The sequence below is a fragment of the Macaca mulatta genome, chromosome 19, assembly GCF_049350105.2.
Source record: "Macaca mulatta isolate MMU2019108-1 chromosome 19, T2T-MMU8v2.0, whole genome shotgun sequence".
NCBI classification, from domain to species: domain Eukaryota; kingdom Metazoa; phylum Chordata; class Mammalia; order Primates; family Cercopithecidae; genus Macaca; species Macaca mulatta.
This window is the reverse complement of record NC_133424.1, coordinates 54823050-54840206: the sequence shown is the minus strand read 5'-3', so window position 1 is coordinate 54840206 and position 17157 is coordinate 54823050. Positions and strand designations below refer to the sequence as shown.

General features: G+C 46.2%; 1 protein-coding gene and 1 long non-coding RNA gene across 2 annotated transcripts in view; one reads left to right on the top strand and one right to left on the bottom strand.

Moving 5' to 3' along the window:
- Nucleotides 1–17157, bottom strand: part of LOC144337558 (uncharacterized) — a 119445-nt gene that overhangs the window by 2774 nt on the left and 99514 nt on the right. The gene's annotated exons all lie outside the window — the stretch shown is intronic.
- On the top strand, nt 5900–17127 carry LOC144336773 (pregnancy-specific beta-1-glycoprotein 2-like). Its single transcript, XM_077978019.1, has 4 exons — nt 5900–6108; nt 7343–7702; nt 13180–13458; nt 16841–17127. Exons 1-4 carry the CDS (start codon nt 6045–6047, stop codon nt 17125–17127), a joined length of 990 nt encoding a protein of 329 aa, XP_077834145.1. The 5' UTR covers nt 5900–6044.

Sequence of the window (17157 nt, the reverse complement as noted above, 5' to 3'; positions counted from 1 at the left end):
TTGTGTAGATACAAGGTAATCTGTTTAGTAAGCATCGTGCTGGAAAAAGTATAGGTTGTTCCCAATATTTTGCTGTTAGACAAACAATACAGTGAATAACCCTGATTAGGCATCATTTTTCATGACTGGTAGTGTGATAAATTTTTCCCAGTAAAGGTTGGAAGGCAAAAATATATAATTTTAAAATTTTGACATGCATCGAGAAATTTTACTCTATAAGGTCTGTACATATTTTTATGTTCCAAGAAAAGTAGGGGAGGGTAATATCACCTCAGTTGCTCTCACACAAATGTCCTGAGTGACAGGACTTGTAGGGACACAGGCGTACAGCCATATCCCTGGTGCCCACACAGGGCAGGGGCATCTGGATCCTGGGAAGCTCCAGGAAAGGTGAGAATCCCCTCTAGAGGACACCCTGCTGAGGATCAGAAAGGGGTTAAGGAAGTCCAGAGTTTACAGCAGGTCTTAAACTAAGGGAAAGTTCAAACGGAGGGCACAAAGGTTCAAGGAGGTGAGAAAGTGGTAGAGACTGATGGAAGGGGAAGGTAAAAAGCTCCAGGGAAGCTAGGGGAAGCACATCAGGGCTCTCCACTCAACTTCAGCATTGAACTTTGTAGTGGTCGTGCTGTTGGGGCTCTGTGAACTCTAGAATGTTCAGCACTATCTGGGGACTCTACCCCCTCAAGGCCAGCAGGACTCCCTCCCGCAGCTCTGACAACCAGCAATGTCTCCAGACTTTGCCAATTACTTTTCCGAACGCAAAAATTGCCCCTGGCAGATGCATTAATCTACACTAATCTATAAAAGCAAATCACCACTAAAATCCATCACCTCCTGGTAGAAGAATTACAAGTGTGAGAGGGGTAAAATGGAGGTCTTCAATATCTATTGAAATGACTTTTACTTAATCAGCAATTTGATGTCCCAGAAGGCATGTTTAGAGGTGATGTCGCATGGCTGCCTGTACCTCACAGCAGAAAGGGTGTGGGTTATCCAAGGGTCTGTAACCATGAACTGGAAATGTCTGTAACTGTGAAAGGGAATGACACACACTGGGTTATGTTAAAAAATTGATGTAGGGAAGTCTGTAGATATTGGGAGAAAAAAATACACAATGTAAACCCAAACCCCATTCTGATTCTCTCACCATCTTAGGGCCATCTTGTCTGTCTTTGAATGGTAGCATAGGGATTTTTGTATATTTTCAAAACTGTATACTGTTGGATCATTTTTAAACTATGAATAAATCCCAAACTGGATCAAGTAACTGGACACTGCTGGAGTCTCACTTTTGACCAGGAGAGCTGACAACATCCTGCTCCCCCTGGCCTGGACACTGTCTGGCTCAGGGGACTAAATGCTCTCTAATTATGGAGAAAGAAGATGTTTTGAACATTCATCATTCACTCATTCACCTCTCACACCCGTTGACCTCTCAAACCTCTTCCCCACTCGTGGATTTCATTCTCAATTTACTGAGCTCCATTTCTGTCCCTCATCCATTTCAACATGTGGTGGGTCCAGGTGGTGGCTTCTGCCCATGGTTTTGTAAAAAACAAAAAAAACAAAAATAAAAATAAAAAAGACTTTCAAAACTGCTTTGCCGGACACCGCCCTTCAACTGACCTCCACCTGCAGCACCATGATCATACCAGCAGAATTTCAACACTTTTTCTGGTAGTCAAATGCTTTCCATCTCTCATTAGGAAACGTGACTCTCTCCACGCTGCATAAACATTTCCCAGTAGAAATGAACACAGAGATACTGCCTGTGTGATCCCAAAGGAAATGGTTTCTATAAGAACATGTGAAAGCTGCAATTATAGAAAAGACCACCTAAAACATACATTATGTAGATGATTCTCACCATTCCTTTAAGAGATACATTGTAAAACATGACATTAATACTTATTCTAGAAGAATAAAGCATGCATACTGTTTTCTTAAATTAATTTTAATAAGGTGGTTCCTCCCACGTGCCCAGGCTGGGCCTCTGAACAAAATTCTCCATCTTCAGGGGCAATGCCTGAGAGCATGACATGGACTTAGGCCTGATATGCAGCCATCCCTGTCCACCCTGTCCCTGCTGCAGGACAGTACCAGCCCAGGGCCCAAATCTCCTACTGAAGAGCTGAGAGAGAAAATGGAATATCCAAAGCCTCTTAGCTTTCCCCAGTCCACTGGAATGGGTACCAGTGCAGTCCATTTGCCCCTGAGGACACCCACCTATTGGTCTTTGGCTTCTAAGAGTCACACCTCACTGGCTTCTCTGGGTCTCAGCTGCTTTCACTCTGCTGAGCACTGCTCTTTCACATGAGGGTCACTCCCCTGCAAGGCATGTCCTCCAGCTCCAGCTGACAGGTCAGCCAAACCAGAACCAAGAGAATGAACAAAGACTTCTATATCTAGTATGTCCAGCAGAGAACCAAACTGTACAAAAAATAAAGAAGTAGAGATGAACACAACTCCCCTGACAACATTGTGTCCCAAAGCAATGTCTTCTGTGCTCCTCATTAAGGAGCTCACTGTCCCTCAAATAAAGGTGCAGAAACAACTAGGTAACCACATGGAAGACAATAAACTTAGAGAACTGTATTTCTAACCATATCAAACAACTATCTAAAAATGGATCAGTGAGTTAATTATAAGATCTATAACCATAAAAACATCTTAGAAAAAGACATAGGGGTAAAACTTAATGACCTCAAATGTGCCATGGATTCTCAGGTATGATCCAAATACATGAGAAAGAAAAAGGAAAAATAGATAAATTGGGCTAAAGATGCAAGCCTTTTGTGCATCAAAGATATTATCAAGAAAATAAAAAGACCAAACACAGAATGAGACATAACAGTTGCAAATCACATAGACAATGATTTCATGCCCAGAATAGATAAAGAACTGCTACAACTGGATAACAAAAAGACAAACCACCAATTTATACAAATGGGCAAAGGACGCAAATAGACATTTCCTCAAAGAAGATATGTAAATCATCAAGAGGGATATGAAAAGAAACTCAACATCATAGTCATTAGGAAAATACAAAGTGAAAGCCACAAGGAGATACCACACTACACCTATAAATATGGCTACCATTCTTTTCACATGTTAAATAACAAGTGAAAGCCTTATGCAGAATTTGGAATCCTCATACATTGCTGGTGAGAGTATAAAAAGGTACAGCCACTAGGAGAAACAGATGTGCTATTCCTCAAGAAGATAATCATAGAATTCTCATATAAAAGAGCATCCATTCCTAGGTATGTACCCAAAGAATTGAATGGAGGAACTCAAATAGATACTCGCATGGGACTGTTGATTGCAGCATTACTCATAAAAGATAAAATATGAAAACAATCCAAGTGTTCATCAACACATCAATAAACAAATGTGGTGACACATACAACAGGATGTAAATCCGCCATAAAAAGGAAGGAAGCTCTGACATCCGCTGGAATATACATGGACTTTGGAAACACTATGCTAAGTGAAATATGTCAGAAACGAAATAACATATATATATATATATAAAATTCCATTTACATGAACCATCTAGAATAGGCAAATTCATAGAGATAGAGTAGAGATGATCAAGGTCTAGGGTGGAAAATACACGGAGTTATTATTGTTTCAATGATACAAAGTTTCAGTTTAAAATGACAAAAATTTTCTATGAAAAACAGTGTTGATGGGAACTTAACACTGTGTATGTGGTTAATTCCACTTGATTGCACATTTTAAAGTGGTTAAAATAGCACGTAATTCACAGAACTGTGAAAAATCGATTTCTATTATTTAATTCACCGAGGCTAAGTTGTTTGTTATAGCAGCTAAAGCCCGTGAATACATCATCTGACCCAGTGTTTTCCATGAAACGTATCACTTTTTCAATCAAGTTAGCTGGAAGCTCCCAAGCCCATGTGCAGTGCTCAGCCCCAGACATCACTGTCCCCAGGGTATACACAGTGCCGCCTACTGCACACACACACAAACTCACAGAAGGTGACAAAAATCTGCATTCGGGACATCCGATTGTGAAAGAGGGAGAACAGTGAACGTGGAGCCACAGAGAATGGGACTCACTGGGCTGGAAGGTGATGGAGCTGTAATATAACATATGTGTGACCTCGAGTGAAATGTGCAGATCCTTGTGGAATAAAACACACAGCCTGGCAGGGACTTCGGCCACCCACACTTCCCTTCCAGTCCACCAGAGGGCGGCAGAGTCCCTCCAGCCTGGAGCCTTCCCAGGGGAGGCCGACGTCCCTCAGCAGAACCCATAGCCAAGCAGGGTCCACCCTCACCAGGGTCACCTTGGCCCAAGACCTCAACGTCCTCCATGCTCCCCACATGGACTCTGTCAGCTCCTCCCAGACCTGGCGGCCGCCAATCTAATACCACTCCCTCTGCTGGCAGCTCCTGCCCCACAGGCTTGCTCCTTCCCTGGGCTCAGCTAAAAAGACATCTCCCAGGGCAGCGATGGTGCACACGAAGCCACATTGCACGCTTTCCCCTCGTGACCTCCCTCCATCCTCATCAACTCTTTCTGTCACTGCTCCCTAAATGCCCGCCCGTGCTCCATCTGTCCTGTTCTGTGGGGCATCCCAGGCCAAGCCTAGCGCTGACACAGAACAGCGGCTGCCTGAGGGCCCACAGCCTCCCCGGGAATCAGACAGGCACCCCGTGACCTTCTACCCGCTGCACCCCGTGGGGCTCAAAGCGTGTGTGATGGTCACACACAGGCACCGTCCAGGATGTGGCCGCCTACCCCCATCTGTCCCTTGGGAAGACAGACCTCTCCTGTGTCCCTGCCAGGAGAAGGGGATATTATTGCTCTTTGCTCCCAGAACACAACTCACCCTCACCTGCCCTCTCAGGGGTGACCAACGTCCCTCCAAACAGAATCTCTGGCGACTGCCTGTTCCTCCTCTACAGAGAGCAGCTTGGCCAATTCAAAACCCTCAGGATAGACCCCTGGTTATGTCAGCACATGCAGGGCTGAGCCCATCATGACCACAGAGTAAGTCGGGATGAATCTCTCCAGCTCTAAACCCCTGCTCTGTCCCAGTCTCCCCTTCCTGTGTCTCAACGAGCCATGTTCCACGGGGTTCCTGGGTAACTCCCCACTTCCTCCTGCAGCACCATGGGGAAGTGTACTGTGCTGACCACAGTACAGTCAGCTGGGCACAGAAGAGAGGACACAAAAGATGGTCAGGAAGAAATGAGAAACCCTGAGTCCTAGCTCAGCCACCAGTCCCCAGGGAGCAATGGAGTGACTGAGAACTGTCCTTTGACCATGGGACTCACAGCCCCCACTGAGCAACCAGCACAGGCCTCTCCTCCCAACAGGCATGAGAGATTCACCCTGCACACCTCCAGGAAGGACAGTTTCCTGTGGGACACCCAGGTCCTGAATGTCCATCCTTGGAAGCTGCAGTCAAGCTAGACACAATTAGAGAAAGGAATGGTCCCTGTCACTAGGCAACACACAGCTCACCCACAGCACAATGGGGTATCCCTGTGACAGGGACCTGGTGCAGCTCCAGACTCCTGCACTGAAGGGGAGAGCTAGATGGGGATGAAAGAGGGCAAAGGGCACAAATGTGCACACGACCCAGACCCATGGGGACAGCAGGAGGCTGAGACCCAGGACTGTGCTTGCCCAACCTACAGGGTATGTGTGTGACCGTGTGTGTCTGTGTGTGTCTCTTTTGTGTGTATGTTTGTGTTTCTGCACATAGTGTGTATCGAGGTTTGTTGACAGAATCACTGCTGAAAAAGGCAGAGGCCTCCACAATTCCCAAGGACCTGACACACAGACAAAAGGTAAAAGAGAAGGAGGGACAAGGAGGCAGGACTGAGAGGGGCGGGGACAGAGAGGTGCCCTGGGAACAGACCCCACCCATGAACCAGAGAAGTGCTCCTGCCGCGGGAAGAGGCTCAGCACAGAGGGAGGAAGGACAGCACAGCTGACAGTCGTGCTCAGAAAGATTCTGGATCCCAGGCTCATCTCCACGGAGAACACACAGGCAGCACAGACCATGGGGGCCCCCTCAGCCCCTCCCTGCACACTGCACATCAGCTGGAAGGAGCTCCTGCTCACAGGTGAGGAGAGAACTTCCTGGGAGAGGACAGGAGGAGCAAGCAGAATGATTGGATGGGGTCTCCTGGAGAGTAGGGGGTTCTTAAAAATGAAAGTCAGCACTTTGGGAGGCTGAGTTGGGTGGATCATGAGGTCAGGAGTTCAAGACCAGTCTGTTCAACACACTGAAGCCCCGTCTCTACTAAAAATACAAAAAAATTAACCAGGTGTGGTGGTGTGCTCCTGTAATCCTAGCTACTTGAGAGGCTGAGGCAGGAGAATTGCATCAACCCAAGAGGCAGAGGTTGCAGTGAGCGGAGATTGTGCCACTGCACGCCAACCTGGCTGACAGTAAGAGACTCTGTCTCAAAAAAAAAAAAAAAAAAAAAAAATACAGGAAAGAAGGCTCTGTTGGAGCCTGGAGAGGGAAAAATATACGCAAGAGGGACAGGGGTCAAAACAGGAAAATCACATTGAACCGGAATTGGTAAGAGGAAGGAAAATCTCAAGTGTTCTTGTTTCCTGGTTAATCATCACTGGACACCACATTTTGAAAAATGATAATAATAACTATTATCAGATTGCACTTCAAATGAAAATGTAAGCAGGGCATGAAACATTGTCCTCAGCAAAAACCTCAACAATTGAGGAAAGAAAAAAAAATAGCCCTGGCATGGAGGGCCCTTGGAACCCTCACATCTGCAAGAGTCTGCAGCCTGTCCCAGGCACTGGGGTGCAACCAAGATCATAAAAGTCCCTGTCCTCAGGGAGCTCATGCTCTCATGGGGAGGAAGACAGACATGCAAAGAGATCTAGAATGTGAGGTCAGGTGTTGACAAGAGCTCCGGAGGTAGCAGAGCAGGGAAATGTCAGAAAGGGAAAACCCAGAGTCTCTGAAGGAGGTGTCAGGAAAGAAGTCTAAGGATGCCCTGATGTGAGCAGGACCTGAGGGCAGTGTGGAGGGAGCCGTGCAGACCTCTGGGGAAGAGAATTCCAAACAGAAAAATACCGAGGTCAGAAGTGTTGAAGGAATGGGGTCATGCCACTGACCTTCACCCAGTAGGACAGTAGGACAGTAGGACACAAACACACAATCACACACACACACAAAAAGAGGTATGTGTGGATTTTGTGTGTGTGTGTGCGTGTGTGTCTTCAAGGCTGATGACTGAAGAGATCTTCTCAGGACGCATGGCCCCATCTTTTCACCCCAATACATAGGTCTCAATATTGACTGATGCTCTCTCCACCTACTAGCATCACTTTTAATCTTCTGGAACTCGCCGACCACTGCCCAAGTCACAATTGAAGCTGAGCCAACCAATATTTCTGAGGGGAATGATGTTCTTCTACTTGTGCACAATTTAACCAAGAATCCTGCTGCCTACATCTGGTACAAAGGGCAAATAAGGGACCTCCACCATTACATTACAGCATATATAATAGACACTGAAAGAATTATATTTGGGCCTGCATACAGTGGACGAGAAAGAGTATATTCCAATGCATCCCTGCTGATCCAGAGTGTGAACCAGAAGGACGCAGGATCCTACACCGTAAAAATCATAAAGCGAGGTTACAAGACTGAAGGAGTAACTGGACATTTCACCTTATATGGTGAGTGATTCCACATGATCCCTGGGTGTTGGGGGGCGGGGTCACTTCTACTTTGCACACACAGGATGGTCACGCCTGGACTGTGCCTGTGTCCCTCTCTGCATTATGTCCCATGTTTGGGTTTTGGCATTTAGTGCAGGACACACACAGAGGAGACAAACCTCAACAGATCAGAATTCCTTTCCTGCCTCCAGACCCTGCAGACACTTGCTGCACAGGAAGGACAGTCTGATGGGGGGGGGGGGTGCTCAGCAGGAGGAGATCAGCCTCAGCCAAGCACCTCATGCCCTCTTCATAAACTTGACCCTGAGAAAGACCCTGGAGAAGTGAGTAGGGCTTTGCCAAAGAGGACCCCTGAGATACTCTCAGAGCAGCTCAGCCCAAGAAGCCTCAACCCCAGACCCCATCCCTAAATCATTACTCCAGATAAAGCTGAGGAGCTTGTGTCACTTCTGGGTTGTGGCAGGGCTTACTGGGGCAAAGGATTCATCAGCTGTCTGACGACTGTGTCTCCTGGAGCTGCTCACCAGCCAGGGCTCAGCACTCAGAACCTCATCTGGTCAAGGACAGAGCATTCTTCACCTGACACTCAGAGTGGAGAGGACAGAAAGACAAGCTTTGTAGGCCATCAGCCAACTGCCTTGTGGGGCTTAGGACACTCCATAGGTAGTCTAATGTCCCCAGAAGCAGAAACAGAAGACAGAAAATGTACCTGGCAGCAGCTTGTCCACAGAGATCTGACCTAAAGGTGCTCTCTCATGGAAGTGAATAACAATAAATGCTGTTTGTGTGAACACCTCCACTGTGCCAAGCATTAGGTCAGGTGACTGTGAAGAATTTACAATTTATTCACAGATAGCATGAAAAGCCACAGTCCATTTGCCATTTAGCTTATTTGACTGAGAGATAACTGAGGCACAGGAAGGCACAGTCACTGAACCAGAGTCACACAAACACAAAAGGCAGATCAGGGTCACATGAGGTCTGTCTGCAGCCACAGGCCCATCCTCTCCTCCACCAGAAGTGAGGGCTTATTGGATTCCAATGACCCTGTAGTAATTTATTGGCTCAAATCCTCTCTTCTTAGGCATCCAAACCTCAGAGGAGTGAGAGCAAATGGTCAGCTGAATAGTCTGCACTCCAGAACTAAATCACCAGTCTCAACCATCAGAGTCAGTACAAAAAATGTCCAGGCGTCCCCCTCAGATCTTAACCCCTATCACTGAACCTGAAATCCTATGTTTCCCATAGTGTCCATGTCACTGGCATGACAGGATAAAAGAGAGGACCTTGTTTTCATTCCCCACTCACACCCTGCACCAGCTCAAGTCCAGTGAGAGACACACCCTCAGGTGCTCTCACATAACAAATGAAGGAATTGAATGAAGGAATGAATGATCCATAACCTCTTTAGAGACTGGATCTTGGATGCAGAATCCTAGGAAATTCTCGCCACACCTGTCCCTTGTCCTTCAGAGGCTGACACCCACGTTTCATCCCCCCACTTCCTCTTGCCCCTAAAGCCATCCCACTTCATGTGTTACTCTGAAGCTCTTTGGCCACTGGAGGGTTTTCAGGGCTCCCTGGTCCTGGACTGTGGAAACGGGAGCACCTGGTCCCTGGGGTCACTGAAGTCACTGTAGCCCCCACTGTTCACTGTCATGCTGTCTCTGCCTCTCTCGGCTTCTCTCTGTCCCTCATCTTCCTCCCACTTCATTCTATCTGGCAAGCCCTGTCCTGCACAGCTTCTTCCTCCATCCCTAGGCCTTCCCCAGACACTCCCTCTAACTAGGCTGACTGTTCTGTTCCCTTCCTGCTAACACTGTGACCTGGCCCACCTCCCAGGAAATAGGAAAGGCACAGAAATCAACTGGAGTTGCCACTCCTGAAAAGCTTCATCTCAAGCCAATGTCCCCAGGTCACTAAGAGAATGATCTTCCACTGTATCCCCATCCAGGGATCTTTCCCTTTGTGAGGCTGATCTGTGGACAAGACCGTGGGACAGGGATAGGCAGCTCCTCCATCCACTCTTATAATTCACAAACAAGTTCTTCTGGCCTCCTGCACAAAAAAAACACAATTTATCCCGATGGTGATTTGCAGTAAAGAAAGATTTTAACGAGTCCAAGTCTGCCAAACAGGAGGACAGAGGTTTATTATTACTTAAATCAGCCTCCCTAGTGGATCACGGGTTAGAGATTTTCAAGGATAGTTTCAGGGACACAGGACGGAAAAATGGGTAGTGCTGATTGTTTGATGATGGAATCATGCGGGCGGAGGGAAATGATCCGTTTGTGCTTGAATCCGCCTCTAGGTGGGGACCACGTGACTGACTGAGCCATTAGTCATGGGTATGGATGAGGTCAGCAGGTTGCCAGAATGCAAAGAATAAGAAACATCTCAAAAGACCAACCTCAGGTTCTACAATAGTGATGTTATCTATTGGAACAATTACTTACAAATTTTGTACACTCTGACCAAATGACATTAGAGCAGTAAGAGATTGTGGAAACTGTGCCTGCACTTTAGCAGAATTCAGTTCCCTCCTATAATCTTACTCTCATGGTTTTTCACCAGTTTTACAAAGGCAATCCCTGGGCAAAATAAGGGTATTACTTTTATCGAGGAACTATTATCATTGTTTCTTCAAAGTTAAACCATAAACTACATTCCTCCCATGGTGAGCCTGGCCTATGTCCAGGAATGAGTGAGGGCAGCCAACCTGAGACTAGATGCCAGATGGAGTCAACCGTGCTAATTTTGTGTCACTGTTGGAATCGTTGCACTGACTCACTAGAGAGTCAGAGGCTGGACAGGCCTGCAGTCTCCAAAGCCAATGGGCTTATTTCACCCATTTCACTTGTGACTCCATCCTCAGCCTACTATGGAGCTCACATTCTCCAGTCACTTCCTGGAGACTTCTGGTTTCCCATCAGGCATACGACAAGCTTGAAATTTGTCACTCTGTTCTAACAGTAAGTAAACAGCTGAACAAACTCAAAAGTCAACAACCCATTGAAATCCCTCAGAGATGGCCTGGCACAGTGGCTCAAGCCTGCAATCCCAGCACTTTGGGAAGGTGAGGCAGGTGGATCACGAGGTCAGGAGACCGAGACCATACTGGCAAACACGGTGAAACCCCAACTCTACTAAAAATACAAACAAATAGCCAGACGTGGTGGCAGGCGCGTGTAGTCCCAGCTACACGGGAGGCTGAGGTAGGAAAATGGTGTGAACCCCGAAAGTGGAGCTTGCAGTAAGCCAAGACCGTACCACTGCACTCTAGCCTGGGCAACAGAAAGAGGGTGTCAATAGAAACTTCCAAAACTGAAACAGGAAAGTTCAAAAAGAGTTGGGGAAAAAAAGTGGGACAACATATTCTACTTCATATTTAACATTTTGTATTGACAATAGCAATTTTTAAATTTTGTAGTTGTGGGACAACTACCAAGGCTGTAACATACACGTAATGGGAATACTGGTGGTGTCGGGGACCTGTTGGAGGTGGCCAGAGGTTGCTATCTGATGGTTTTACTGCCTGTGCCACATATGATTGTTTCCTTCTGATGATGCCATTTTCATAAGTTGGTGTTGTTCGTGTGGGGGACACATGAACCATTGGCGACTCACTTAGAGTCTTCCTAATTCACACAAACTTAAACTCTAGTTGTACTTCCTGAGGTTAAGAGAAAATGAAGAAAGCGTTTCACATACCTGTTTTGGGCTCCTCCCCATTTTTCCTAACTCTGCACAGAAATTAGAAACAGGGAGTTCTTTCTATATTTACTAACATAACACACATCACTTCTTTTAATTCGGCATCATTCCTCCCTTTATGTAATTGACACACTGGCCAGTTCTGTCCCTTTAACGGGACTCTTTCTACTTAAGGACTTGCTAATTTCAAATCACCTTTGGCATCTTTCTTTGAGCATAATTTGATTCTGCTGGAATTCACCCCACACCTAAACCTTAATTGGGTATCAAGAGAAATACTACTACCAGCAATTGATCTTAGATGTTTGAAACATCAGTTAAAATTTCCACTTATGACAACATTTTAAAGTTTCCTCCAAAATTTTTTTTGGGTCTTGTTACTAGAGTCAGAATATAACATGAGGTCTAAACTCCTGACAACTTTTTAATGGGAAAATTACAGTATTACAAATTGAGCATCCCACATCTAGAAATCCAAAATCTGAAATGCTCCAGAATCCAATGCTTCTGACCACTGATGTGATGCTGAAAAGATGTTCTTCAAAATAAAAAAAGAAGCTAGAAATCCAAAACACTTGGTTTTAAACTTTCTGCATAAGGAACACTTTATCTGTATGAACTATAGGCATGAAGCTGTACGGGAGATTTCTAGAACCTCCTCAACCTGCCTAACTGAAACCACACAGCTATGGAACAATGCCCTATTCCCCCGACCCCAGCTCCTGGAAACTACTGTTCTACTCTCTGATTCCCTCTGGAATCCACTGAGATGAGGTACATCGAGTAGTCAAACTCATAGAATCAGAGAGTAGAATGTCTAATGACAGAAAGTTTCTGCAAGACTTCTTCCCAAACATTGTTCTAATAGCCACCAAACACATATCGTCCGTGAAGGCCAGACTTCCATCATCAGTTCATGTTCGCCCTTTCCACCAGTCAGTTCTCCATTTTCAGATATCCACATGTATTTCTAGAAACAACCAAATGGTCCTCACCTTCCCTCTACAGGGGGAAGGGAACATCATGGACACAAAACAGGGAACATGGTCCTGGTCCAAAGCTATCAGCTCTTGCCTGTCCCCATCACTCTTTGTAGGTCATTCCCTGGACTCTACTCTATCTTTAGAGGTCACTGGCTCAAGTCAGTCACTATGAGACAACTGGGAAAACTGCCCCACCTTGTGGCGCCACTGCCTGATGACTGCACTGACCCCCAGGCTTGACTCTGGTCTCCCCTGTGTTTTTTCTGCTGAAGTACCCAGTCCCAGGCCAGGCTTCCCAGTACCCAAAGGGTTTAAGGACAATGGGAAGTTCTATCATCCATCTCTAGGATGTTCTTGAAAGGGAAGCTGCAGATATAAAACATATCCTGGGGGGTAAAGTAATACTGAAACTAAGAAGATTCCAGCACTGCATGCTCCAGGTGAGGACGACAGGGTGGCCAGGCAGGCAGTTGGAGAGGGAGGGACTCAGAGGGGCACTAGGGGCTGTGACTGCTGGTCCCATGCCTTTCCATGACCCAATACTGCTGCTCAATTCACACATGAGAAAGTCTGTGCTTCTCTCATATAAAGCAGGCAGCCTCACAATCTCTGAGCCCTCAGATTGCCATGCGTCTGTCTTGTAACACACACACCTGATATGGGCTTTTAAGGACTTGGGTGGGCTGAAAGGTGGGAAATGCCATCTCTGATTGAAAAATGTCTTTGGAGGAATCAAAGGTGCCACACAGGGCAATCTTCTCTCTGTTATCTGCACAGTGGAGACTCCCAAGCCCTACATCTCCAGCAGCAACTTAAACCCCAGGGAGGGCACGGAGACTGTGACCTTATCCTGTTATCCTGACACTCCGAACGCAAGATACCTGTGGTGGATAAATGGTCAGATCCTCCCTATCAGTCCCAGGTTGCAGCTGTCCGAAAACAACAGGACCCTCATTCTATTTGGTGTCACAAAGCGTACTGCAGGACCCTATGAATGTGAAATGAAGAGCCCAGTGAGTTCCAGCCGCAGTGACCCAGTCACCCTGAATCCTGTCTGTGAGTATCTTCTGTTCCTCTGTGAGCCAGGCTGCCATCCCAAATACACATGGCCAGAGGCCAGACCTCCCAGTCCCTCTCGGGTGCAAGTACAGAGACCTTTACCCCTGGACATCAAAGTTGGCCATGACCACAAAGAGTAGCCTTAGGCTTGACCAACAATGGGAGAGAAGAGGCTGCTCCTGTCATGGGAGATTCAGGGTCCACAGGTTATGATGGGAGAAACAGGGGAATGTCTCACGCTCCAGATCAGTGAACACAGCAGGGATTTGGCTGGGACTTCAGTGTTGTAACTTAGCTCACAGGGTCACTGTGGCCCTTCCACAGACCAGGATTTTCCCTTCCCTCTGACAACATCATCTGTGACTTTATTCTCTTTGCTCCAGATGGCTTGGATGATCCCACCATTTCTTTTTCGTACACCTGTTAGCACACAGGGGAAGTCCTCAAGCTCTCCTGCCTCACAGACTCTCACCCACTGGCAGAGCTTTCTTGGCTGATTGATGGGAAGTTCCAGCAATCAGCACAAGTGTTCTTTATCCCCAAATCACTAAAACATGCAGAGGAGTCTATGTCTGTTTCATACATAACTCAGCCACTTTTGGAACAAATCTCATAATCCAGAGGATCATAGTCCCTGGTAAGTGGGTCCCTGGGGCACTGGCAATATGTTTTCCAGTGAAGCCTATCTGGCTATCAGGGAAGAGTCACCTGCCCTCTGCAAAGGGAGAGGGAAAATCTAAAACCCAGGACAGGGAATATGTTTCTGCTTGAAAACCACCAGCTTTTGCCTGTCCCCTTCACTCTTTCTATATCATTCTTTAGACTATACACTAACAATGAACAATGTGAAAGGAAATTAAGAAAAGAATTTCCATTCACATTAACATCAAAAGGATTAAAATATTTTGGAATAAGTTTAACCAAAACTGTCTAAGGGTTATACCTTGAAAACTACAGAGCGTTACTGAAAGACATTAAAGACAACATCAGTACATGGAAAGACATTTCATTTTCACAGATTGGAAGAATCAATATTGTTAGGAAGACAATACTACCCAAAGTGAGCTGCAGTTTCAAAGCAACCCCTACCAGAATCCCAGTAACATTTTTTCCAGAATTACATAAACCTGTCCTAAATCTGACCTGACAGGCTCTTATTAATGACTGCCACAACACAGAAACTGAGGAAAAGATGCAATCATGGAAACGTGGAAAGATTTGATGACGTAGAAAATAGCAATCATTATTTCTCACATCCCAAAGCCTTCAAGAATATACAAGTGCCGCATGACCACTACGGAATCGACCAAAAACTAATCACCAAGCTAGAAACGTGGTGAGAGAAAAAAAGAAAAAGAAAAAAAAAGGCAGGAAAGTATTTGGCCTATCACTTCCCACTTTTGCATACTTAACTGATGCTGAAAAGAAATATGAGCATTTTAGGTTTTGAATCTTTCCGATTTGGGATGCTACACCAGCAAGTATGTGACAAACGTTTCAGAATCAAAAAATGTCAGAAATCCAAAACACTTTTTGTCCTAAGTCTTATGCATAAGAAACACTCAATCTGTGTGAACTATAGGCATCGAGCTGTACAGCAGATCTCTAGAACTTCCTCGTCTTGCATAACAGAAACTGCACGCCCACAAAAAACTTCTGATTCTCCCCACTCCCAGCATCTCTCTTCTCAAATTCACTCTGGAATTCACTTACATGAGGTCCCTAGAGTAGTGAAACCCATGGAATCAGAGAGGAGAGTGTCCAATGGAAGAAAATATTAGCAAAACTTCTCCCCAAATTTGTCTCATATACATCAAACACACATAGTACATGAGGACCAGATTTCCAGAAGTTCATTCCCACCCTTTCCACCAGTCAGTTCTGCATTTGCAAATGTCCACATGTGTTTCTGGAAAGATCCACATAGTCCTCACCTGTCCTCTGCAGAAGGAGAGGAAACTTAAAGAATCCAGAATAGGGAACATAGTTCCGCTCCTAAGCCACCAGCTATTGCCTGTCCCCTTCACTCTTTCTAGATCATTCCTTGCACTCTGCTCTGTCTTTGGAGGTCACTGGCTCAAGTAAGTAATCATGAAACACCTGCAGAAAACTGCCCCACCTTGTACCTCCACTGCCTGATGACTGAACTGACCTCCAGGCTTGACTCTGGTCTCCCCTGTCTTATTTCTGCTGAAACATCCAGTCCCAGGCCAGGCTGCTCAGTATCTTCAGGATTTCAGGACAATGGGAAGTCCCATTATTACTCATCTCTAGAATGTCCTTGGAAGTGCAAACTGCAGAGAAATCATATCTGGGGGGGCAAAGTAAGATGGAATTTGGAAGGGGCCCAGCAGTTGCACATTCCAGGTAATGAACCCAAGGTGAGCCAGCAAGACAGTTGATTAGAGAGGGACTGGGAGGGGTACCAGGGGCTGTGGGTCCCACTGACCTGTCTGTCCATGACCCAACACTGCTGCTCAATTCACACTTGAGAAAGTCTGTGCTTCCCTAAGACAGAGCAGGAGGCCTCAGAGTCTTTCAGCCCTTAGATCATCATGCATCTGTCTGGTGACACACGCACCAGCTACTGACTTTCAAGGACTTGAGTGGGCTGAGAGGTGGGAGATGCCAACTCTGATTGAAGGATGACTATGGAGGCATCAAAGGTGCCACACAGGACAATCTTCTCTCTGTTATCCACACAGCGGAGCTGCCCAAGTCCTACATCACCAGCAACAACTTCAACCCCATGGAGAATAAGAATGTTGTAGCATTAACTGTGAACCTAAGACTCAGGGCTACACCTATGTGTGATGGGTAAATGGTCAGAGCGTCCTGGTCAGTTCCCAGGTTAAAGCAACCCGGTAAAAACAGTATCCTCATTCTAGCAAATGTCACAAGAAATGACACAAGACCCTATGAATGTAAAATACGGGATCGAGTTGGTAGCATCCCCAGTGACCCAGTCACCCTGGAGGTCCTTTGTATCTTTGGTTCCTCTGTGGACCAGGCCACCAGCTAAAATCCAAACGACCAGAGGACAAGCATCTCAGTCTCTCTCACGTCCAAGTACAGACACTTTTATTTCTGGACACCCGAGCTGGCCATGACTCCCTGCCCTGGGAAAACCTGGGTAGGCACAGCCTTAACCAAGAATATAAGGTGAGGAGATACTCTCATCATGGGAGACTTGGGGTCTGCATCCTGTGATGGGAGAAACAGGTGAATACCTCAGGCCTCGACTCAGTGAACACAGGAGCGGTTTGGCTGGGCCTTAAGGGTGTGTCTTGGCTCAGAGGGACACTGGTGCCTTTAAGAGACCAGGAGCATCTCCTTCCCTCAGACGACATCACCTGTGGCTTTATTCTCTTTACTCCAGATGGTCCAGACAAACCCAGCGTTTTGTCTCCAGTCAAGTATTACTACTATACAGGAGAAAACATCCACTTGTACTGCTTCGCGGACTCTAACCCACCGGCAGAGTATTCTTGGATGATTAATGGGAAGTTTCTGCAATCAGGACAAGAGCTCTATATCCGCAATATTACTACAGAGCATAGTGGGATCTATGGTTGCTCTGCTCGTAACTCAGTCACTGGCAGCGAACGTTCCACATCCAAGATGATAAAAGTCTCTGGTAAGTGGATCCTGCATCATTGGCAATAGGGTTTTAGGTAGAGTCTCTATGGCTTTCTG

What these genes read in the sequence shown, in the direction of transcription:
- LOC144336773 (XM_077978019.1), top strand. Translation starts at nt 6,045, where the DNA reads ATGGGGGCCCCCTCAGCCCCTCCCTGCACACTGCACATCAGCTGGAAG. An exon ending in GAAGGAGCTCCTGCTCACAG is followed by an intron (nt 6,109 to 7,342) that starts GTGAGGAGAGAA and finishes TCCACCTACTAG; the next exon opens with CATCACTTTTAATCTTCTGG. An exon ending in TGGACATTTCACCTTATATG is followed by an intron (nt 7,703 to 13,179) that starts GTGAGTGATTCC and finishes TTATCTGCACAG; the next exon opens with TGGAGACTCCCAAGCCCTAC.